This window comes from Cololabis saira, chromosome 13, assembly GCF_033807715.1.
Source record: "Cololabis saira isolate AMF1-May2022 chromosome 13, fColSai1.1, whole genome shotgun sequence".
Classification (NCBI taxonomy): domain Eukaryota; kingdom Metazoa; phylum Chordata; class Actinopteri; order Beloniformes; family Belonidae; genus Cololabis; species Cololabis saira.
In genome coordinates this window covers 24,393,682-24,419,650 of record NC_084599.1, presented here as the reverse complement: position 1 = coordinate 24,419,650, position 25,969 = coordinate 24,393,682, and the positions used below count along the sequence as shown (strand labels likewise).

Genomic DNA, 25,969 nt, shown 5'->3' with positions numbered 1-25,969 from the left:
CACCAAAAATGAAAGAGAACTGAGCTCAAATAACTCTGACTGAAAATCCCAAAAGCATGACAGGAAGAAAATGTGAAAGCTGTGCTCTATGATCTCATCAGTGCAGAAGCTCATGAGTCAAGGTGACAAAAGTGGAGGAAAAAAGCATTTCTCAAGACAGCTGCTACGAGAACCCTGTCATTTCATGAAAAACATGAAACACATGTTCCATGTTTCAGACAGATGTCCTGCAGCTACACAACATTGTATGTGTATCGTTCTCTCGTAGTAACTCTGTAATAATACATACTTTCAGAATGTAGAATTTACTATTTATTTTTGTTTTGTTTGTTTGTTTTTACTTTTTCCAAGTAGCGTAAAAACTTATGGTCAACCAATAGAAAAAAAATTAAATCTAAAAAACAAAAAACATTGAAAAAATAATAATTATACATACAAAAATGAAAGAGAAAAATAAATAAATGGAAAAGGACTTCATGTTTGGAGAAACAATATTCTTCACTCATCAGGTTCCAAAATCTCATGTAGTAGTTGACTGACAAGGGTGTTTTTCTTTTTTTACTCTCTTTTATATCTCCCATAACATCATTCCTCTAATTTACAGCATCCATTACAATCAGATACAAATTAAATAATTCCCCTTTGGGAAATAATAAAGTATTTCTGAATGTGAAATGGGATGCCTTTATCGCTTAAATGGAAAATTAGGCGATAAGGGCAGCATAAGGGAGTTGGCAGCACAGAAAACAGCAGTTATATGCATTCTGTATTATCAGGGTTGTGCTTTATTTGTAATTTATCCATAGTTTATTTTCACCTTGGTGGAAAAGAGCTACATACACAAAAGCCCATAGAAGTCCATGCATAGTCATTAACATATCTGGAGTTCTAAAACATTTTTAAACGTATGAACTTTTCACAGCCTGACAAACAAAATACTTTTTCCCACAAATTTCTTTAAACTGTGAAGTGTACTACATGGAAAAGGAAAAATATAGTCTCAGGTACCCAATATCGTGTATTGCATCGTCTTGTGACACTCCTAATGCTGAGTAATGTAATCCTATTGTATTTTATAATGGTTATTTGTGTATAAATACTTGGTGATATAGCTGTGGCTCTTAAAGTCAAAGTTAATGAGATAGAATTTTAGATTTCCTGAAATGATTTATGAAATTACTCAAAAATTCGGACTTCCTGTCATCTTTGAAAATCATCTTGGACCCCCCGTGGCAGTCTGTCCTGCTTTACCAATCAACTCTTCTCTATGCACATTCATTTACATAGTTTTCAAGCAAAGTGAGTCAGTCTTGACGCTGCCACGGTGTTTAATGATGCAAAGTGAACACATGGTGGTGCACTGGAGCCCCTGTGGGGTCCTGTTTGCTTCAGACCCTCATTGTTATTTCATGTTGATCTAGGGGCACTGCTACCAGTTCCTTCCAAATTATGCCACCATGTTTTTGCCTGGATAAAACAAAAATAACCTGGAAGTGGTGATTTGGAAATTTTTATAAAACTCCATTGTGGCAGGAAATGGGGCTTCCTATTACAACGTTATAATCACTTTTATAGCTTGAGGCAAATTTAAGGCTAAAGACACCATGGACTACTTTTTTTGTTTTCAAATTATATATGTACATTACAATCTAAATGTGCATAACCTTCTAGATGGATGACATGCTGAATCATATTAGTATATGTCAATATTATATAAACATTTAAATACATTTTACTTTGGGTGCACCACAGAAAGTAATCAGTATTCTGTTCACTGTTGTGATGATTTATCACAAACTTTCAGTCGTATCTCTGGGCTGAAGCTCATTATGTGTCATTATGGTGATGGAAGTTTACTAATAGCAACTGTGGGTTTTGTTTGTGATGTTCCCAGTGGGAGGTTTATCACTGAGCCCAGAATTCCTGCCGGTGCCTCTGGGGAATCAGTCCTTTGAAACCTGCTATTAAACATACTCTGACAAGTGACAAAAACACTCCCATATATGTATATTAAACACAAAACCGTATGTGTTGTTTTTCCGTCTTCTGATTTTTTTCATTCTATTATTATTATTTTTTTATAAAAAGCACTGCTTTGCTCCATCTGCTTCAGTATTAAATAGAAGGTTGCAACATACCAGTACTGTTCTTTTTTTTTTATCCCTGATTTTTCCCCATTTGTATCACCCAGTGCTCCTACCTAAGTCAGTCCTGGGCATTGATCACCCTCTACCAACCCCTGGAGGGCCATACTGAGCTCAGGTCTCCTCCTTAACCTGAGGAGTGAGCTGGCCGCTTCTTTTCACCAGACAGGGTGGGGTTTCTCTGGCCGGACGTAGCGCGTGGAAGGATCACGTTATTCCGGCCGGATCCTCCCCCACCCCATCTGGTGCCCCGGTTGGCCAGAGGGGGCATGTGTAGCCCAGGACTGCTGCATGTTTTTGTGAGGGTAGCTCACATTAGTTACCCAAGGGAACATGGGGAGAACATGCAAACTCCACACAGAAAGGCCCTTTCACCAACCCCACCCAGGGTGTGGGCGCCGAAGTCATGGGGGAACTTAACACACACTCAGCGCCCCCAGCGTCCCCCCCACCACTACTGTTCTAATCTGTCTTTGTTTTTCTTTTATTTTTATTTTTTTTTTCATATGAAATGTTGAATTTTTCCTTCTGATGCGGCCCAAGGTCCTTTTGCATTTCTATTTCCTGAATTGTCATGTTCTCTGGACTTTTTCTTTTCATGTTTTCTGTTTTTCTCTTGTTTTCAGTTCTACATTTTTTCCTTCTTTTTCAGTGAATACATAATATTTAAAGGAGAGAACTGTGTAGTTTTTTTTTGTCTGACAGAATTCCACAATTCTGACATTTTTCTTTTCAGTATTTAAAAAAAATTAAATAAAAAACATCAGTTTTATTTAACAGGAAATAAAGTAGGACATTTTTTATCAGCTGCAGTTGCATAAATCCTGTGGGAGTGACCTCCATTCCCTCAGTCCAACGAGCTCTGTGAAGCCGAGGATGAGCAGATGCTTTTACATCTATGTCCAAGTGTTGGTCTTCAACTGCATTTGCAACAAGCTCACCCTTTGAAACTTTCCTCCAGGATACAACACAGTGTAGTGAATTGCTGCTCCTCATCTTTTATTTTTCAATAATCTCCTTTAGCCGCAAACAGTCCTCTGTAAAAGTGCATAATGAGGGTGATGACATCAGGCAGCAATCATCCTTGGTTTTTATTCCCGCCAGCTTTCAGGATCATGCTCGGGCTGCACAACGTGAGTCTCTTGTGTAATGACACTTAAGGCAGTCCTTCAGCTATCGTACACCTTTCATTCTGAGGCTTCAGTCCTCCTCGTTTCTGTTTTGTAAAGCAGAATTAATGGCTTAACAGGGTTGCATAAAAATATACTGTGTCAAAAAGCTGGTACCTTGTTCAAAAGGGAATTGCATCAACATCGAAACCTGGTTTGTTTTGGACCAGGTCAGGTATCAAGTAAGAAAATACTGCCTCCTGACTATTTCTTTTGGAAAATGAGAAGGGAAAACATTGGTGCATGGACAATGAGAGTCCTCTCTTCTGCTTTCCCGTCCATCCAGAAGGCTTTTTCCAGTTTGCTGCAGAAGTCTTCTGGTGTGAGCTGGGATGGTGAAACAACAACTGCTCAAAAACAAAAGGTTCCCCGGTCAACTGAGTGTAACCCATAGTTCTGACTCTGACGTTTCTCAGTGTCTCCAAGTGGCAGCAACATGCTGTATAACATATAGACGAGCATCAGTGAAGAGCAGATATAAAACCATCACCGAACTCATAGTGGGTTGTTAGCTAGTATCATGAGAATGCTCAGCATGATTGATTGGTTAAATTAAGACAGATCCCCTCAGAAGAAACTGGATAGAAGTGACCATTCTCTGCTTTTAATTTGGAGGATTAACCAGTAGAGGGCAGTGATATCCCATTTTTGACTTGAACTATGGATTGATTATGGATTGTTTAAATAATGAAAAACAAAAAAAGTGATGGAAAGTCATTTGAACCTTTTAGAGTTACAGTCTGAACAAAAATAAAACCCAAGGTCCTTTGGAGTTTTACCCTTCTGGAACAAGATAGTTATTTTGTTAAGTAATTCAGTGTTTGGAGGACTCTGTCAAGGCTGTTTTTAATCCATTGAGTCACAGTGGTTGTAGTTGTAATCTGGGTTTACTAAAAATAAAATAAAGTGAGAGCTAGTGTTCTCATCGCATCTGTCTCTCTACCCTGGGTACACTCTTTATGGGTGCAGGAAATGATCCAGTGTGATGACTGCAGGTTACAGCTAGTTACAAAAATAAACGTCCTACAGATTTGATCTTAGTATGATTACTGTAAGACATCAGTTCATAGTCACTACTGAATACATTCTCAAATGTATTCTTAAATATGTTAACTGATAATCTGTTAAAATGGTATACTTGTACCAGATCTTCTGATTGTTTTTAGCTCCCGTTAACAATGACTGATTTCTACACTGAGGTTATATTTAGAATTCAGTGAGTTTTTGAAATTGAAAATGACCTTAATTTGATGAAATGAGATCGAGATTAAAAATAGGAATTTGACAATTGTTTTTATAAACTTAAATCGATAAGAGGACACCTCCAAATCTCGTTACAATTTCCTACAGCTATGTGGACACACTGTTCAAAAATAATGTATAGAGAATATTTATGAATGTATCGCAAATTTAGTCATCAAATAGAACAGGTCAGAACGCTAAAAAGAAAATGATTGAGTTGGTGGACAGTGAGTGATATTTAGTGTGTCCACTAGATGGCGCTATGGCCATATCTCATTACCACTATACAAAGGGACGTTGACGACTGCGGTGAACAAAAACATTGATTTTCTCATAATAAAGAAGTGAGCAACATGAGGTATAGGTTTGCCATATTCATTTTAATAATTTACAAATCAATTTCAAACAAAATTAAGCAACAGCGACTGAGACTGTGTAGCTTGTTTCAAAAGAACTCTTGATAACTGAAAATGTTTTTTAAACTGAAAAAATAAAGAACAGAATTATTCTGTTACAGTTTTGTTGTAAAGAAGTCAGTACTTTTTTATGTTTTTTTTTTCTTTTTTGTAAAAACATTCAGCAGATATAAATGGAACGAAAACGATGAATATATTATCCCCAGTCATTTGAATGAAAACAAGACTTTTAGAAGCTACAAATGCTACATCCATCAGACATCCGTGCTAAACAATTCCTCCCACAGAACTTCTCAAAAAATGAAAGTACTGTATGAGTCACAGGATACTGCAAAGCTGTCTATTATTGTCCAAATGCAGATGGTCAAGCTTTGGCTGAATCAATTCATCTTAGACATTCAAAACAACATGGCACATTTTTGAAAAGCCTGTAGTATTCCTCCTGGATCTGGAATAACACAAGAGAATGAGTGAGACCAGTGTGTAGTGAAAACTGTTAACAATAATATTCATAAAATCACACACACACACACACACACACACACACACACACACACACACATATATATATATATATATATATATATATATATATATATATATATATATATATATATATATATATATGTATGTATATGTATATATCACAGTCACATTACCTTTCTGGACAGCACACAGAGGAAGATGAAGATGAACATTCCCTGGAAGGCGTTTGAGAAGGTGAACAGATAGGCCGTGAGGGTCGTCTCATGCAGAATGTGCAGCACTCCGAAAGTCCACGTGGCGCCGAGCACAAACAGAAGTGCTATGGCCCCGCGGGCGCAGGACCTGGGGGGTGAGGAGGGGTCATATCACTGACTTAACTGCCCCACACACACACACTGCTGCAGACCTTCTTTTAGAGTCAACACAGCCCTCATTTTTCAGTGTAACGCACCAAGGACACAACACGGTATCTTAATAATCTGGAAGATGAGCAAGTTACGGAGCAAGTTTACTTTTAATATGTGTCTGACCCGTTCAGCAGGAGCAGAGCTTTAATCATACCTGATGTTCTCGTAGTGGCTGAGTTCAGGCTTTTTCACCACAGAATGCCGGTACACCTTGTAGAGGATCACTCCAAAGGCCAGGAGATTAACCTTTAGTGAAAACCAAATGAAACAAAATGGCTATGTATTTATCACAGTGACTGATTTGCAGCTATTTTTTAAAATATAAAAATAAGGCTCATTTTACCAGGATGATCAAACATGCCGGTCCAATGAAGCTCCAGATGAAGTGATTTTCTGTGCTCAGCCAACACCTACAAAACAACATCTTCTTTAATAAATTGACTTAATTTGTATTTTAGTATTTAACCTTACTCATTATTCTGTTTTAATCTTAGCACAAAAACATTTTGATGGACAAAAGGTATCTCTCCAAATAGTACTGAGCAATAACCTCTCACTTAACTCAAATAATAAACAGAAAGCCTAACTTGTTTAGAGATCTGTTTTCAAATGCTCTGTGGTTGCCGGACCATGGCAGCTTTTCCTGTTCCCGTTTCTTCTTTTCAACCTAGTTAATTAACTTTCAACCAGAAAGTTAATGCAGTTTCAACCTTTTTGTATATTCCCGTAGGCCAAATGAATCTCATCATAATATAATGTAATTATCTTGCATCCTGATAAATTATAAAGTCAGAAAAAACGTCTTCGTTGCCCCACATTTTCATCCAGAACACATAAATGATCTGCTTACATTTTCTCTGTGCCGTAATACTTTGAGCCCAGCGTTGCTGAGATGGCCACCACCACCGCCGGACTGCCGTAGCCAAAGACGTAAAAGTTTCGATGCAGAAAGCCTTTGTTGTAGATGACGCCAACCACTATTAAGTACAGATGGATGCCCTCGATGCACATCCAGGCAAAAGCTGCGAGGAAGAAGTAATGCAGCAGCCCTGCGATCACGGAGCAGAACAGCTGCAAAAGAGAGGAGAGAGGGAGAGAGGTTTTTATCAAATCTTGGAAATTGATTTTTTTCTATTTTTTGTCATTAATACACGTAATCCACTTAATTTGCCTCTTGTTTCTGTCTTTAAACCTTTAACAAAGGTCTCTTTTACTCAAATTCAAATGAAAAAAACAATTTCAACCAGTTTAAAAATGGAGGGATTAGTCACAGGACAAGTGAACTGGTGGTTGTTTCACTCATGCATCTTATCACCTTATGCATGTACATGTTGATCCCCACGAGGAAGATGAACTCAGCCATAAACAGGCTGCAGCACAGGTTCTTGTGGATGGTGGTCCTGGTGCTCTGGATCTCACTGAAGAACCAGAAGGTGAAGATGCACATGGACAAACAGATGAGGGAGATGATCATGCCCAGCTGGGTGATCCGGGTCAGGATGGTTTGGTGGGCCACCAGCTGAGGAGCGAATGGAAAGGGAGGTGTTTCATTCACAGTTTCGTGGTATGCTGAAGTAGTAATTCCTTGTATTTTCTGCTTGATAGCAGTTAATACAACATGGAAGTAAGCTGATGTTGCCCCGTGTGTCGCTTTCAGACATACTGACTTTGTACTGGTCCTAAATGACAAAGGCACGTGCCCTGTTGAATCATGTATCTGTGATTAAATGAACCCTGACTTTGCTGAAGTCGAGCTTTAAAACATCAGTTTCCTCTCAGTTGTTGTGTTTATTTCACAATACAACTCGCTATCAAAACAGTTTTATTGAATTCCAGACACCTTCTCTGACACAAATGTTGATTTTTCAACCACTGCATCTTTAATAATCGTTACTGGTTGCGTCTGAGGGCTTAACCCTCACTAACTTGCAGTGAAAACATCAAGTGCTGTTGATAGAGGAACTAATAGAATCCAGAAACTAGACTGGCCCTTAAAAATCTCAGAATATAAAATAGGTCAAAAGAGGAAGCATTTTTTTGATTGTACACGATCCAGAAACATAGGTTATGTTTGGGGGGGATAAATAGTTCACAAATAAACAAAACTGTTTAAAAACAATTCAGTAACATGTTGTTTTTTTCTTAAATCTTTCATAGATTATGATCCAGGTGGAGAAAGTGAAGTACGTGATGTGAATGTGTCTGTATTTGGCTTACTACCTAAAAACAGAGCTTACCAAATACATCAAAAGGCCAACAACTGTAGTCTAGACCTGTTGTAGTGAGCATTTTAAAATAAACATGGTAAAAATCAAAGGGGCTCATGGGTAACGTCTGAACACGGCTGTCTCTGGATGCCAGATCACTTACGTTGGCTCGTCCAGATGACATGAGGATGGCAAAGTGTGTGAGGTGATTGCAGGAGCAGGTGGTTGCGTTGCTGTTGACGTGCACTGTCTTGCAGCCGTGAATGGCCCAGCGGCCCTGCAGGCTGTCCGCCTCGTACTCCCAGAAGGCACACTTCGTCACATCAGCTTTAGTGTCGATGGGCTTCGGGGGAAGGAGAGAAGCAAAGCGGCTGTTATAACTCTGGATGGGGCAGTTTTTTATTAGTTTCAGAACTGCAGGGCTTCGAGATATTACTTTAATAGGAGGTAATAACTGATTGTGTGGGTGTCATCAAAACAGCAGGAAAATGAGTTATCATCCTTCTGAAGTCTGCGCGCATCGTACAGCATGAGATATCTTAATCAAAGGGATTAGTTCCAGCCTGCACCTTTATATTCTAAATATTTACTGATGGAACATTTTGAAATATTTACCAGTTATCACTTTGAAGTCTAAAGGCTTTTAAAATGTGTGCGAAAGGTGAGTTTTATTCATGCAGGAAAGAAGCTGCGAGAGACAATGTGGGGAATGTGAATTGTTACTCTTAAAGGGTAATTAACAAATAATTTTCACTGTTCAATATTAATTACCAATGTTCTTTTTTTGGGCTTAAACCTTAAGGGTCCTGCAAAAATACAATATTCTCTTTCTAGTACTTCTTAAGCAGAAAGTGCATGAACTTGTGGGGTTGTTTAACTCATTACTTATTTCTCTCCATCATCTCTTCATATTCCACACGAAAGGTGGTTGAAAAAATGCAAATGTTATAAATTTCATCAAAACTCTACACAAAGGACTTGCTCCCTTGTGGGTGCATTTGAATTTGATTTTAATGGAAACTGTCAGTTGTCAACTCAATTCGGGACTCGGTCTGGGAACAGGAAAGCTTTTTCCTCACGACAAAACAGCAACACATTGATCACTCCAGTCTGACACAGATCTGAACTATAAAATATGGAAAAGAGGGCCGAAATAAGACCCTGACAGCTGATTCTGACAAATGACGAATGTTATGGAAAGGTAGTGAGTTTAAATGAAGAGATGATGCTTAGTGTCTCCTGCGTCATGAGATAATGCGGTCCTGAGCACAAACAGGGAGCTTTTACCCTCCTTTACACCTGAGGAGTTACACCCCTGGACTGCAACAGATTCTGAATATTTGTCTTTACTCATTTTCAGTCCCTTTGTTATCAGATTATGTGTGTTTCTAGCCGTTAGTCATTTAGAATGTTCATTTATGCGTTTTCTTTCCATCCCGGTTTTGCATCTATTTGCAGAAGTTTCATATACATTTCTGGTCATTGTGTATCATATTGTTTTTGGTTGGTGTCTCATTTTATGTTTTTTTTCCAATTTTTTGTGCACCATTGTTCCTGTTCATGCACATCACAAAAAATAAATAAAAACATAAATTAGCAGGGAGGCTATGAGTTTGCATGTCAAACAACATAAAAGCATATTTTAGGAAGAAAAGGAAGGAAAACTAGAGTACGTAATTGCGATCTGGTTTTAAATTAGAATAAAGGTGAACTGCAAGATCTTAAATGAGCCTGCAGTCAAGAAATGTCTCCAGAGTGGCATAAAACAGCAGGACAGCATGTTTAAGCAGAAGAAAAGCTACTCAGGCAGCTGGTCTGTGGCTCGGATAGAGACTGAAGGAGTCCATATTTTGAAGGAATACACTTTCAGAATAACAGCGCAGAAGTGAAAAACAATATAGCCATCCTCAGCACTCTGTAAAGTCGTTACCTCATTGTGTGTCAGAGTGAAGGTGACATGGTCAAGTTGGTAAACGTCAGCAGGTTTGACGGCTGCTGCTATGACTTGGGAGTTGACATTGATTTCCCCTGTTCCTGCGAAGCGCGAGTAGTCGGTGACACCTGGGTCGCTGCTCGGCTTCAGGATGTCACTGATGCTGTCATACCGCACAAACACCACTGACACGCTTCCTGATGGACACAGTAAGTGTTGCAAAGACCAGCGTGAGCAAAGCTTCTTGTATCACTGATCAAACTTTCAGTTAAGTCAGTAAAATGAATCACCAAAGTCAATAAACAAACATGGTGTTATATTACTAACATGGCTGTTTTTTAGGTAATACAGAGCAAGACATTTACTTTGGTCTTTCAAGCAACAGTATATGATGAGATTAATTTGATAAAAGTCTTGGCAGAAAGACAACGTGACTGTACCGTGAGAGAACTGCACCACATTTCACCCATATCCACCAACTGCATTTGATTTTTACTCCACCTTAGACATTAAAACTAAGCTTCATTACCATTTCTATCCATGTCTGGTCTCAGTTTTGGTGTCAGACTGATATGATCTCCTCCCATGGAAACAGACAGTTTAGTTTTTGTGCGATGAGCATCAAAGGTGAAGAGCTTCAATTCTGTGGGCAAAGATATGAAAACAAATACATAAATAAAATAAGTCAGGGATAGGATTACATAAAAAAAAATGTCCATCCATCCATTCATTCATCCATCCATTTATTAACTTTCACCTATCCAGGTTTGGGTCTCTCCCTAGCTACCTTCTCCAGCTCTTCCAGGGGGGATACCAAGACATTCCCAGGCCAACAAAGACATGTCATCTCTCCAGCATGTTCTGGATCTACCCTGAGGGCTTTTCCTGGTTGGACATGCCTAAAACACCTCCCCAGAGAGGCTTCAGGGAGGTATCCTAACCAGATCTACCTCAATTGTTTCTTAATCTCTGTTAAGTAGCAGTTAACTCTATTCTAGGTCCCTCCCAGATGGCTGAAGTTCTCATTCTGTCTCTGAGGGAGAGTTCAGCAATCCCGCAGAGGAAACTATTTTCAGCCACTTGTATTTGGAATTTCATTCTTTCAGTCACTACCCACACTTTTTGATCATAGGTTAGGGTAGGAACAAAGATGAGCTGGGAAATAGAGAGTCTCATCTTTTGGCTCCACTTTCTTTTCACCAGCACAGACCGGAACAGAGTCTACACCACAGGAGATGCCGTGCCGAATCTGCTCCACTTTTCCTTCTTTCATGTACAATACTTCAAGACCCTTTAGCTCCTGAACTTGAGGAGATACGCAACTCCTGACCCATAGAGTGCATTCCACCCATTTCTGACTGAGAGCCATGATCTCAGATTTGGACGTGCTGATTCTCATTCCTGCCGCTTCCCGCTCAGCTGTGATTTCTACTGGATGATGCCAACCGGATCACATCATCTGCAAAAAAGCAGAGATGAAATCCTGGCACCACCAAACTAGGACCCTTCTGGCTCTTGGCTGTCCCTATAAAATTCTGTCCATTAAAGTCCTGAACAGAATCGGTGAGAAAGGTTAGTCCGACTTCCACCTGGAACGAATCAGACTTACAGCTGGCGATGCAGAACAAGCGCTCCGTCTGTATAGGGATTGGATATCCCTGAGCAACAGACCCAATACCTGATACTCCTGGATCATCCCCCACAGGATACCCTGAGGGACATGGTCAAATGCCTTCTCCATGTCCACAAAGCACGTGTGGACCAGTTGGGCAAACTCTAATGCTACCTTCTGGACCCTAATTAGGGTTTACAGTCGGTCCAGCCACCCGTGGCTAGAACAGAGTCTGCATTGTTCCTCCTGAGGACGAGGTTCAGGACAAAATAATATACCTGGAAAGTTTGAGAAGCTTTTCTGTGGTAACCATCATCTCACCCATGTCACTTGCTTTGATTCCGAGCTCAGTTGGGGTTTGGTAGTTGCTGCCCAAGGACAAAGCGCTTTCTTCAACAACATGTAGCAGCTTGGTGATGGTATGGTCACGGCGCTCTTCTTTAATTCTGCTCCAAGCCACCAGTTCATTCTTCTCCACAAGGTTGTTTACCGCATTCACTAATTTCTGTTTGAAAATAATGTCAAATCAGTGTGGCATGTGAGGAATATCACTGCATGTAATGTATGGCTGAACTGAAATATGCTCCTAATTAGATGTGCTCTGAAAATGATGGATGTAACGAAGCTCCACTGTGCAAGGGAAAAGTTGGATTTTAAATGCACAGTAAATCATAGACATTCTGTCCTGGCACAAAACCACATTGTTCGGGCATCTTCAGTGCAGAACTGTGCAGAGGGCACTTTTGTAGCAGTAGTTCTTTTCTTTAACCAGTTCAAAAGATGACTGCACTTCAGGCAGAGCTCCAAGTGTTGATTGAGAAACAACAATGGTAAACAAAGCCTACCGAAAGAGTTGAGTTGATGGCAGATGGTCTGACAGCGTAATCCTTCTCTCCGCCAGCCAGCGCTGACACTGATATACTCAAGGCCTCAACATATGCAATCACTTCCACTGATGTAAGTTCACCAGACGTCTGCTTGGCTATTTCTCTCAGCAGACTTTGAGGCTCCGTGAGGTTCCTCATCTAGAAGGACGGAAAACATATTTATTTTTAAAGAATGACTACTATTGCTTTCATGAATTGTCAATTGTTCATTTTTGTGGACCGTGAGATGGAGCTTGCGTTCGGCCTTAAAAAGAGAGAAGAACAGGCAAAACAAAACAACTAATAGATTCATGAGACTTTTCTACAAACAGGGATTCTGAATCAGAACAAACACAAGATTTTGCTTTTTTTTTCTCATTTGAAAAGCTTTGTCTTTAAAAGCCTCATTGCTCCAAAAAAAAACACATTGACTCATTCAGTAACTGCTGTGGTGCTTATTTTCTCTTAGACAATTCGTACGAGTTAGGCTTCTTCAAAGACAGAGAAACATCTTTTCTTTATGAACCGAATGTGAAGGTTTTTCATTGTTTTGACGATGTTGGTATGAAACTAGAAGAGAAGAAAACCTTTTCATCAATAGGGGAGAAATGTTCAAGCGGGAGGAGCACGAGCAGGTTGGAGGAGGCTGATCTCACTCTCAGGCCGGGGTCACACACTGCTGTTACCTCCTGGCATCACAAATCAATGCAGGGCGTACTTGGGAATGTGTAACGTTCCAGGCAGAAGAAGGGCTGTCAATCAAGACAAAGTATGATCTTTTCCTGAGTCTCACTGCGTGGATTGTTGTTCACACCTAACCATTCAATTGTAGCGCCTAACATAACAGAGGTGGGGAGTAAAAAGAAAAAGAACAGCAAATATAAAGGAAGATGAGCAATATTTCCACCAGACTTGTCTTGTCCTTGGATGTCATGTGTTACAGTTGGAGTTACCCACCTGTTTAAAGTGTGCCCAGCCAATATTTGTATGTAGGACCCATCAGAGAAATAAATGGGCTTAAAACAAATGTGGCCCCAAATGAGATGGTCCATGTTGATCGTGTGGACTGCAGCGATCATGATGAAGGGACAAATATTTTAAAAAATTCTATTAGTTATAGAGCGATAATGGGATGGAACGCATTGCCTAACAGCATAACTAGTATACAAACAAAAATCACCTTTAAAAGAAAGCTAAAGGAACATCTGATGTAGTGTACTATTTTGCAAGGTTTTGAGTCTAATGCAACTGGACTACTGTACTAAAACATGCTGAACAAAACTGTTCAGAGGCAAAGTGTTGTGATGTGATGTTGTGATTTTGGTTTAGTTTTACAAAGTAATTGTATTGAGTTCTACTGCTGTTTATTTTATATTATTTTATTTTTATTTTAGCTTCTTAATTTCTAATTATTGTTTTTTGGTTAAAGGACGATTGTAGAGTAATATGTTTTGGAATCTTTGTCCTTGCTGGACCCCAGGAAGACTAGCTCTTGCCAAGGCAAGAGCTAATGGGGATCCGAATAAACAATAAAACAATAAAAAACATGGGTCTGAAACAAGCATCTTATCTAGGTCCTACTTGGGCCAACCACGTCTGTGAACCTGAGAGGGCAGTTCCCATTGAGGACAATGTGTAAACAGCAGACAATCCCTATATAACGCCCCAATTGTCATACCTTTTAAAACATCTCAGCTGGGCTTCACATCCAAATGTTGACTGAGTGGTAGCGCTAAAGGTGCAGAAAATTTAAACTGGAAATGTTTTACCGTCACTTCGATTAGGGCAGCAATCAGTAGCACAGTGTTTAATGACTAGGTACTTTTTGAAATGTACTTCTAATCATGTATTTCTATGCTGAACCCTCATAAATTGTGATGAATAGATAAGTTAAAAGGGGAAAATACTTGGGATGGAGCATAAACTCAGTTTGATGTGATGGGTTGCAGTGTAAGTGTACTCCTCGCTGCTACTTATTTTTAAGCATTTTGGAATAACTTGTAGGAGTGTAATTTCATGTTTGTCGTGATTTCACCAGGCATGCTAAAATTGCCAAGTAAAATGCCTAAAATAATGTTGAAAACCCCTGAGAAAGGAGCATTTTTACTATCATTTTTACAGTTTGCGGACCGACACAACACATTCTGGACTGAGACAGTACAAAGTCGACTTAGTCAGAGTTTTCACCTGCACATCCTGAAATGACTTTGGATTAATTCCTCACAGTGTACAATATTTCTGCATCTGTAGCATGATCGCTCTGATATCAGAGAAAATAATGTGTGTTTGTCTGAATACAATCAGCTTTTGAAAATAAAAAAAACAGTAATTGATGCTCTTGGATGATTGTCTTTTAGTCAATCTAAATTTGACAAATTTGTTTACAAAACTGTTCAGATGATGTTCAGACACATCGAGGAATTGAAACGTTTTTTTTAGGGAATGATAATTTCATTTGCCCCTTTTTCTAAATGTAAATGTATTTACATTTCACCTGCTTTAAACGCTTTCACTGGCTAAATCACACATACCGGGCAAAATGTCACTCCTAAACTTGAAGTCACATCTAAACCTGCCGGTGCTGCAGGTGGTATTTAGATCAGAGAGCTTCGTGCTGCCTTCCCTTCCCTCTACAATGAAGCGAGTCTGTTTCAGACCATGTCAGTATTCTTTCTCTCCAATAGGGGGCAGTGTCATCATATGTATTTTGACCTTACAAACATTTGGTGGATAGGTACTTACATATTCAAGTGTTCTGTTGACAGCCTGCTTCATGCATCTGAAGTTGTCATGGCAGTATTTTTGGGGATTTTCTATGGAAAAAAATATATATAATCATGATGGTAAAAGGTAAAAAAAGAAATAAAGAAAAAAATTCCTTTACGAGGTGCATGCAAAACACAAGATTTATTTGTCATCAGCACATTATGTGTATGTACATAAGAAAAAAGCAGATGAAGAAAGCAGATTCTAGTTATTTAATGTGAGTATCAGCGAGTATCGGTGTGGTTGTATGAACTGTGTGTGTGTGTGTGTGTGTGTGTGTGTGTGTGTGTGTGTGTGTGTGTGTGTGCGTGTGTGTGTGTGTGTGTGTGTGTGTGTGCGTGTGCGTGTGTGTGTGCGTGTGTGTGTGTGTGTGTGTGTGTGTGCGTGTGTGTGTGCATGCTCTTCAGTTCCCATACAGACCTTTACATCTTACATCTTTCTCTGGATAAAATTCCTTGGTGCCTGAAGTTGGAACGTAGTCGCGCTGACAGCTGCAATAGAAAGACCCGTTGGTATTGTGGCAGCGTGAGTTTGGTCCACAGAGCTCTCCTGACTGGCATTCGTCAATATCTGGAAGATGCAAATGAAGCAGTCAGCTTCAAATAAAGCATTGAGACTGGTTTAGGTGGAGCTCTCTTGAATATAATTCAGCTAGAAAAGACTAACATATACTTCTCTTTGTGAGATTTCTTTTTACCTGAAAATGCTGACAGCTTTTCTCTGTACAGGAATGAAAATGAACAATCATTGCATCCGTGTTACATATTAAATATTCTACATTCTGCTGCCACATGCCTCCCTGACATCCAGTCGGTTTTCTGCAGGAATACTTCAACCTGCAGCTTCTGGATAAAAGGTGCTGTTCTGGTGGTGTGAAATAAACAAAACATCTCGGCTGGTTCCTCAGAGCAGCAGATGGGAAGGAAGTAAAAGGCTGAGGAGAAAAATCACCTCCAACATATTTATCCTCCTCTGAGCAGCAAGAGAGAAAACTCTTCACACATTCACAGACCTGACGCCCTCACAGCTGTGCGGTAACTGCTTAACACATACTGTACTCGTGCATGGTAGTTGTGCTGGAGCTCTCTGTGAATAGTGGTAGGTAGTACTGTGATACACAAGCCCTTTGCAATTTTAAAGATTACCTGCACATTCAGTGCCGTCATTGGGCAGGAACTTAAACTCTCCTGTCGATTTGTATCCAGAGATGCACGTACAGTAGTAGCTGCCCTTTGTGTTTGTACAATTGCCCCTTTCTCCACAAATAGTCCCATTCTGGCACTCGTTGTCATCTGTGAGAGACAAGGGGGAAAAGCAGGTGAGCTGAGAGTAAAAAACACAGAGATATTTAGAGCTCAGCTTCGAGTCTTCAACAATAAATTCACTTCTCTTTGGCTACTGAAGACGAATTCAAAATGACCAGACTTTTCACAGTGCGCTTGCTTTTTGACAGCAAAAAGTGATCTTAATCCCCACTTAAAGTCATGCAGTGAGTTATCTCTGCCTGAGCAGAAAAATAACTCTGCCAAATAAGATATAGATCTCACAAAACCCTGCCATCATTGCCTCTTTGGAAAACCTTTTATTTTTTCTAACACAACAAATCTTCGATTGGTATCCATGCTTACTATTTCATGAATTCTTAAATTTGATCCTGATCTTGGATGATGCTGTGTGGTTTAATTCGATAAAGCTGTGGTCTTGTCTTACGCTCCACAAGGTTAGTTTAATCTTAATTGTGTGATAGTTTTCTGGCTGCAGATTACATGAATGTTTAAATGGCTACACTTGTAATTGTTAAATAGTTTTTTTTTCTTTTAGTCTTTGGTTTTTAAAATCTTCTCTAATTATTTCAGGTAGTTCCGATTTTGATGTCCAGGGGCCTCATTTAAAATGGACTGCGTAGGAGTCATACTAAAAGTGCACGTACGCTCAAAAGCCGAAAATGCCGGGCGCAAAAAAAAATCCGGATCAATAAAACCATGTGCACGCAGATTTGCACACAACGTTCCTTTATGAATCACAGACCTGCGCAGCTGAATCCGCCTCTAATTCCGCCCTCTACACGCCCATAAATGCATATGGATGAGACTACTGAGCATGCGCAGTGGCTTCCTGCAGCCTGTTTTGCGTCAGAATGACGCCAAACAGACACTGACTTTCACGGAGACCTAGATGTTGTAGATGATGTGGAGGACAGGAAAACCACATTATTTGGTGGTCACAGTAAAAGTTAGAATAAGTATATAAATAGTAGGCTATAAAATAAAGCGAGTGAGTGGCAGCACGCCGTTGCTGCACTAAACACTGTGAGTTCCCTGGCGCAACAGGAGGGACATGTCCCCCCCGTCTTTTCAAAATCATGTTTTTTTCCCCTTACTTTTTACAGTTTAAAAACTAACGGTAGGCTCAGCCTTAAATTGCAAATTATCAAGACACTGTATGAAAGCGATACGAAAACGGCCCCGCAGCCCCGCTTCACCCCCCGCTCCCCCTACTCCTCTCCCGCCTCCCCTCTCCCCTCAGAGCTGCTCAGGGCGGGTTTATGGTTCTGCGTCACCAACGAGGAGCCTACAGCGTAGGTGCACGTCGCCGCGTACCCTACGCCGTAGGCTCTGCGTCGTTTTAACTCGGGACCCTAATTTAGGTTTACACCCGCACCTAAAGGTTTCACGCGTGCGTAAAACTCATATGAAAAAAAATCTGAGTCCCTTTAGGGGCTCCGTGGGGCTCCCTAAACACAGCCCCTCATTTGTTCTGTCCTGGGTGGGTGAAGAAGAGGCTGCAGCTCCAGCAGCACCAGAGTCCTGACTGACTGAGCTTCACACAGAGGAACACGATCAGCGCTATTTTATTTTATTTTATTATTTTATTATTATAAGTCTGATATATGTTGTGATATGTGATGACATTATTAAGAGTATTACATGAATCTGGCTTCATTTCACCCCCTCACAGCCTGCGTCGCCAGTTCCCCGTGTCTTAAGTAAATTCTTACGGGAGGGTCCGAGTTGCCGTAGGGATACGCAGATTTTTCGGTTAGTTTTTTCTTTTTAGATCCGGGGATTTGCGTAGAAGGTGGCTTCTTTCAGGCGCTTTTTCTGCGCAAGCAAGCTTTATAGATGAGGCCCCAGAGCTCTATAAAACCAGTGGATACGGAGCAGTCTCTGTGGATGCTACTGTCATCTACTCATAATGAAAAGTGCTGTTCAGTCTTTATTTTTTAACACAACTTCCTTTTCTGGTTCCACAGTTTATTGGAAATGCCCTACAGTAAGAAGACTTTCCATTGATGTTTACTCAGGTCTAGGTAAGATGGACGGTCTGTTCTTCCTCTTCTCTTTAATTTTTGCACAAAAGTTGTGCGGTAAGGGAAATCCTCTGTTCTGATGAGGAAGGTGACTATAATCAAGCAGGAAATGCCTTCGAAACACACAGGACACTCAAGCTGTCATTCTTGAACACATGTGATTCTCTGAAACGTCCTTCCTTTAAAAAGCCACCTGGACTAACGGTTTATTTATATAAAAGTCCAAGTAAAAACCAACGTTGGAAGAATATGGAAAATGAGGATCATGATAATAATTAAAAACATTTTGACTCTTAACAAGACAGTTCAATCCAAAGATATTTAACATTAGTCACTTCAGCTGGATATCATTTGTTAATATACATCTATTCCCGTAATTCAACACATTCGAAAAGAAAGGTGGGATAGTAAAGGTTTTACCACTTTGTAATGTTGCATTACTTCTGACAACACTTGCAAAACATTCTGGTTTTGAGAATGACATTGATGAAGAGCTTCAGGCATCATTCAGTTTTTTTCTTCTGTTGTGCAAACCATAGACTGTACAAGAAGTACTGGACCAACTCCCTTCATTCACAGGTTTCCTGAAGAGTGCCATTGAAACCTCTTCCTTCTGATTCTGTACAGTTTTATGTTGCTAATGGCCAAAATGACCAGACCTGGGAAGCACACGCTCACCTTTTTTAGTCTTAGTTAGCTATGAGGATAGCTCATTGTTAGAATTAAACAAGTTAGCTATTCTAGCTTAGCTGGCTTAGCTTACGCTAACAACGGCTCTAGCGTTCTGTAACAATGTTTACTCACACCTCTCTCGCTCATGCAAAGTATTGAATTTCAGTGCCGTTCAAAGTTTGGCTATTTTGACATTTGCTCTACTGGTGTTAAATCCGGTGTGTCAGTGCTTGTTGAGGATTTGCGCCGTATGTTGTCTTGTTACCTCCTCCTGACTGAGCCAATTGGAAGATGTCCTGGACCTCGCCACCTGCAACCACTGCCTCCAGTCAAATGGGATCCAGACACAGTTGTGATTTAGGAAACAGTGCACCCCTTTGCCATGAACTTACAGACTTTTTTTAATGCTAAGCTTATTCTTGTAATTTGTCTATAGGTTCTTTATGTTTGAGGTGCAACTCCCAGCCTAAATTCCCCTGGTTTTGCTACAGTATTATCTAGCTTTTGTACTGAAGCACCTCAAGTCTGTCTTTACATTTTGCTAGCAGGCTACCAGGGGGGTAAAAAACTCCAAAATGGACATATACCAAAAAATAATGATAATGTATAATAATAATATACTAAAGTATATAATATATAATATATAATAATGTACTAAAGTATCACATTATAATGACATGCAGCGTTTTATTTTTTGTACATAAAATGTGTCCTTGAGAAAAGCACATTTCTCAATGACTCTATGGTTAAACTCAAGAATGTTTTTGACAAGTTTCTTCCCCATAGAAATCCTTGCCAATGCATTAAGACGATGCTGAGTCATTGTGTTCCTGAGGAAGGTCTTGATTCTCTTCAAAAGCACCTCTCAGATAGCTGTAGTCATAGGAGTTGTTGAGGTTATCTTAAGTAGAGCCACAGTCTCTGAGAAGGTCCAAGCTGTTTCACATCAAGCTTTTCTCAAATGTTGTCGTTTTAAGTTACTTCCCTGAATTTAATTTCTCTTTCTCCATTATGTTTCTTCCTCCGCTGTCCGTATCCAACTCTCACTCAAACTCAAACTCTCTCTGCCGGACCTTGTAACAGACGGAAGTGACGTAGCAAGTGTGGTGGTAAATCCAGCTGCATTCAAATTTAGCCACAAATTTAGCTCTGTAGCTCAAGAGGTACCCGTATAGGTGTGGAGCTTTAACCACTTTTCAACACTATACTAACTTTAGTCTCCTTTATTCGATTGTTCGGGCACTCTCTCGATTTCTCTTCCCTTATTTCTTTTTTTGAGTCTCTTGCTATGATGTCCACCATTGCACATGACCTAGTTTCCTTATTCTTGATATGTTACACAGATGAATAGGACAACCAGAATAATAGCCGACGGTTATGTTAGTTGGTTAGCTGGCGAGACTGAGGGAGCTTAATTATGCTTCCTAAAAGTAAGCACATTTTCCTTCAAATGAAATTGAAACTGATATTTTAACCTCAAAAAAAGACATTTGTGTTGCTTTAATGAGGTAATGCATGAAGTACTGTATCTTGAGCTCAGTCTTTTTACAATAACTCCATGTTGCTGTTATAAATTCACTCACTGCCTTGATTGTCTATTTTGCTTTTGGCCCATGACATATCTCTGCTGTACCATGATTGTGGTCAAACTTGGTCAGGAAACAAGTGTTCCAGGAATTCTAAACAGCCCAGAAACATAACAAACCCAACAATACTGGTTGAAAATCAACACTAGATGTCAAAATCTTACAGAGCGAAGCAGTAACTTGGGATTCTTTCCCCCCACATATTCTTTACAATGATCATATTTAGAACCCTAATTACAAGAAAACTGTATTTGTAGAAAGAAGTTTTTCTTTCATTTAAGCCTCTTAAACCCTGGGGAATTGGTTTGGGGTCTCTAGTTCTTAAGCTGTCATTTATACCACCACTATAGTGCTGCTATAAATAACATTTCACAACACTTTAGGATTTTAGGGGTTAAAAATCCTCAAACTTTATTGAACTGTTTTCAAATAAGACTGTACAGACAGTCGAGGTTTCCAAAAATAATCACAGCCTGTATTTAGACAAAAACTAATGAAATTAATATCTACATTTAAGTTTTCACAGATTGAGTAACATTCCTAACATCCAGCCATCATCATCCATATGCTGTTCTTCCCAGTCAGGATCACAGGGAATCTGTTAGTTTATCCTAGCTCTTGCTGGGGGAAAGACAGGGGTAAAACCTGGATAGGTCATATTCTAACATCTTAAATATGATTCATTTTGTATCAAAGCATGTTAAATCAATTCTTGTGTGTGTATTTTTTGTCCCTGTGTGTAATAATATGATGGTGTCATAAGCAACAAAGGCTTCCAAAAATATACAGCGCTTCTAAACCTTCAGTGCACAAGCGCACCTGGTTACCTTAACATTTCAAATACCTTTTTACTTAAGGGTTTGATTTGTGTGTTCTGTGTTTACCTTTGCAAAAAGTTATTCCATCTCCTGTAAATCCCTGATTACAGTAGCAGCCGAGGTTTGATCCTTCCATAACTTTACATGTTGCATTGCTGTGACAAGTTTCACAAATGTCAGAGAGGGTGGATGTGTCCATCAAACTTGAGAGCCATGCTGCACAAACAGAAAGAAACAAATATCTATGTTTAAGGTGCATGAAGATTCCAAACCCGTATGTTTTTTCCCCCCCAAGACCTTGAAGAAAGCAGTCATCAAACCACTGTTGAAAAGAACAATCTGCGAATGCAAAATTATAGATCCATCTCAAATCTTCCTTTCACCAGTAAGGTTATTGAAAAAGCTGTGTTTCAACAGTTAAATTCCTTCTTAACTCTGTCCAACTGCTTTGACATGTTCCAATCTGATTTTCATGCTCACCACAGCACTGAGACTGCGCTTGTTAAGGTGTTCAATGACATCCACATAAATACAGACTGTGAAAGAACCACAGTGCTGGTATTATTGGATCTCAGCGCAGCATTTGACACTGTTGAACATAGTATATTGCTAGAGCAATTGGAGAATTAGATTGGACTTTCTGGCACAATACTTGACTGGTTCGAGTCTTACTTAAAGGACAGGGACTACTTTGTGTCAATAGATAATTTAACATCATAATCAAAAAAGATGACATGTGGGGTTCCGCAAGGTTCTATCCTAGGACCCCTCCTATTTAACATCTACATGCTTCCGCTAGCTCAGATAATAATAAACAACAAGATAAGTTAACATAACAACGCAAATAACACACATATTTACATTACATGTCACCAGGAGACAATGAGCTAATACAAAGGTTGAGTAGACACATGGAACTAATAAATTAATGGATGTGCCATCATTTTCTTCAGTTGAACACAAACGAAACTGAAGTAGTTAAGAGTCAGCACACAGCTTCAGCTATTACAGCTACAAACCACTGATAAGGCCCGAAATCTGGGTATAGTCATGGACTCGGAGCTGAACTTTTGTCAGCCTTCTATCACCTGAAGAACATTTCCAGGATCAAAGGATTAATGTCTCAGCAGGACCTTGAAAAACTCATCCATGCATTTATCTTGAGTCGAATTAATTACTGCAACAGTGTCTTCATAGGTCTGCCTAAAAAGTAAATCAGAAAAGTCAATAGACTTTAAAATACTTCTATTAGTTTATAAATAACTGAATGGTTAAGGACCAAAATACATCAAAGACTTGTTGCTGTCATAACAACCACCCAGACTTCTCAGGTCTCCTGGTTCAGGTCTCCTCTGTGGGAGGAATCAGAACAAAACATGGAGAAGCAGCATTCAGCTTTTATGCTCCACAGATCTGGAACAAACTTCCAGAAAAACTCTGAAACCCTCAGTTTTTCTAAATCAAGGTTAAAAAGTAAATTAATATGTATGTAAGTAAAATGTATTTACTTAGCACTTTTCACAGAGAACGCTCACAAAGTACTTCACATAACAACTCAAACGTAACAAGTTAAAACCATAAAACGCGTACACAAGGAAAATCCATAAGGAGAATCCATAAAATCACAAACCAAACAGAAAAAAATAGTTGTAAATCAGTACGACCCCTTACTAAAAGCTTGCCTGTACGGGTATGTTTTAAGAAGATTTTAAGAAAAATGTGCACAGTAGTTGAGTCTCTCAGGTCCTGGGGAAGAATACCCCAAAGCCTGGGTGCAATAGACTGGAAGGCTCTGTCACTTCTGGTTATACAGAAACACATTTATTTACAGCTGCCTTTGACGGAATTATTTAAACTATTCTGAATTAAACTTTTAACAATGTTGATTTTAGTACCGTACTCAATTGTAACTCTGGTTTAAGTCCAACTTTTCTTTAGTTTGCCACTGCACTATAACTTTCTTTTTCTTTTCCTCCTCACTCTTCATATCTTTATTATGTAAAGCACCTTGAATTGCCTTGTAGCTGAAATGTCCTATACAAATAAACTTGCCTTGCCTTGCATTGCCTTATGTGGTACAGAATGAGACTTTTCTTTCTTTTAAAGATGCATGTGTCCACTGAAACATAAATACATTTTACATTTTAACATCTGAGAAGAACGGTGTTAGTGACACTACAGCACATGCAAAACAACAACAATAAAAACTAAGTAAACACAAATCAACTTCTGGAAAGTCAAAAAAAAAAGCGCCTTAGCTACCGTTAAAAATGTCAAGCTCAAGTGCACGTCCTTTTTCCAAATACAAAGCAGTTAACATGGAGGCCATGGAGAAGTATTTATGGCCATCTCTCCATAAAACACCTGCCATGGTGTAATAAACATATGCCCACATACCTGTGAAAAGCACGAGTTTCATCTGTGACTTAAACAAAGACTCCATACTTTCTCTGGGTCTGGATTATACTTTCGGCGCAGACTGCAGTGGGTTGGCTGGTGACGTAGTCCACTTCCTGGCATGAGTTTTCCTGTTTGCCTAAACCTGGCCCTTCCTGTCCTGATCTTTAATCTGCTTTCAGAAACATGCAGCCTGGTCTCTTTACCAACCACCCAGCAACCTGGACTGCACTCTTCACATACAGTATAACTTCATCTCACATCGCATGTAGACCAAACTTTGGAGGCACTCCATCACTTTTCTTGAAGAGCTGTCAACACTGTGACTTGTGTCCTCATTTGGGACCCCTCCCCGGTATTGTTCTCACTTGAACACATTCAGAAGGCTATGTAAACACAGGCCACAACAACACAGAGTTCACTGAAGGACGACCCCTCCCTTCCGCAAAGGACGGAGCACATATTCGCACGCGCACACATTTCGATGATATGTGTCTTCAAGTGACCATCTCAGTGTTTTCACACCAAGGTCTGCAGTTCCTCTGTGCGTTTACTGCAGATTCTTTCATTAAGTGTGAGAGTTATTGTTATATAAATATTGATTGCTGTAAGTCTAATCTTATCAGTGGCCATTTACAAACAATGATTCTTCTTATTGATTTCCTCTTTTTACTGTCTGGTTTTTATCCTTATCCACATAACAAAACAACTATCTGTTAATAAAACATGCCTTTATAATGCTGTAGAAATACCCACTTTGCTTTGTTTACATTTCCGTACATGCTGCCATAAAATACAATCTATTTCTACACCGATTCTGTTTTTGTATAAAGAAGCAACACAAAATTTGAAGGTCCTTTGTGCAGAAGTCACATTCAAAGTGCTCCTTTGAAGATAAGTGATAATGCTTTCTTTTTTAGATTCTTTGAGATCTGTCACGGCCTAATGACACCATTCATTGAGGAAAACTTGCAGAGCTCGTTGGTATTTAGCGTTGACGGGCTTCTGATGCAGACAAAACAACTTTTCCTCTTGACTAAACGCTGCCGATTTAAAAAAAAAAGAGAAAAATCTACAATTTTGCTTCTCCACTACACCCATCGACATGTCAAATTGCTGTTTTAAGGTGAAATTTAACTAGCATAGCAGCCACAACAAAACCAGCGAATTCACTAAATTCGAAAGAGTGGCAACAGTCAGACATGAAGAGTAGCCTCTCAAGCGAAACTGTGATCTTCTAATACTGCATTTTCACTCTTTGGCACACGAATATTTTATTGATGAATGATTTTATTTAAGAGATAAGTTCTTTGTTGACTGATATGGAGGCGGTTTTAAATGGCTTAGGCAAGGCAAGGCGTTGAGTTTATGGCTGAGGAAGGCAGCTGCTTTGAATGACACCGTCAGACTCGCTCTGCATCACTGTCCTGGGAAAATGTTGGGTGAAAAACCCCATTTGAAAGTCTCGCTCTGACACTCTCCTGATGCTAAGGAAGGAAGTGATGCTGCTTAGAACAAACCTGGACTGATTGCACTCTTCCTATGCCGCTTTTTTCGTGTCAGGAAATCTCTCATTTAGTCAGAATTATTTGAAGCCCACATTAGCCTGCTTGCTCCACAATGATATCGTAAGACACCTAACAGAAAAGATTGCCTCAAATGTGCAGTCTTGTGCAAATGTTTCCTCTTTTCCTTCCCTCTCTCATGGATATGGAAATGTTGATTCTACAGGTGCAAAATTTTGTATGGGTTTTTGTGTGTTTAAGCAAAATGTTGTTTATGCTTTTCAGGCAGTATTGAGATTTGAAACACAAAGTACTGTGGAGAATCTATTTTGACACTTTTCACGCGCATCTCCTCTGATGTTGGCCTTATGCTCATTCATGATATGAAGACTGAACACAGGGCCACAGATGGCAGCAACTGTCTCATAAGCTT

General features: G+C 39.6%; 1 protein-coding gene across 1 annotated transcript; it reads right to left on the bottom strand.

Moving 5' to 3' along the window:
• Positions 1–4,914: 4,914 nt before the first annotated feature.
• On the bottom strand, positions 4,915–24,294 carry adgrl4 (adhesion G protein-coupled receptor L4). The gene is made up of 16 exons (XM_061738430.1): positions 24,032–24,294; positions 21,701–21,850; positions 16,394–16,540; positions 15,669–15,818; positions 15,225–15,295; positions 12,462–12,641; positions 11,938–12,121; positions 10,534–10,647; positions 10,002–10,201; positions 8,235–8,414; positions 7,180–7,383; positions 6,715–6,935; positions 6,208–6,274; positions 6,019–6,110; positions 5,631–5,799; positions 4,915–5,419 (listed from the first exon to the last, which is right to left on the bottom strand). Exons 1-16 carry the CDS (start codon positions 24,075–24,077, stop codon positions 5,357–5,359), a joined length of 2,238 nt encoding a protein of 745 aa, XP_061594414.1. The 5' UTR covers positions 24,078–24,294; the 3' UTR covers positions 4,915–5,356.
• Between the last annotated feature and the right edge of the window lie 1,675 nt (positions 24,295–25,969).

Coding starts and splice junctions, on each gene's coding strand:
- adgrl4 (XM_061738430.1), bottom strand. CDS start 24,077: ATGGAGTCTTTGTTTAAGTCACAGATGAAACTCGTGCTTTTCACAG. Junction 6,111..6,207: donor CGGCATGTTTGATCATCCTG/GTAAAATGAGCC, acceptor TTTTCACTAAAG/GTTAATCTCCTGGCCTTTGG. Junction 5,800..6,018: donor AGCCACTACGAGAACATCAG/GTATGATTAAAG, acceptor CTCACCCCCCAG/GTCCTGCGCCCGCGGGGCCA.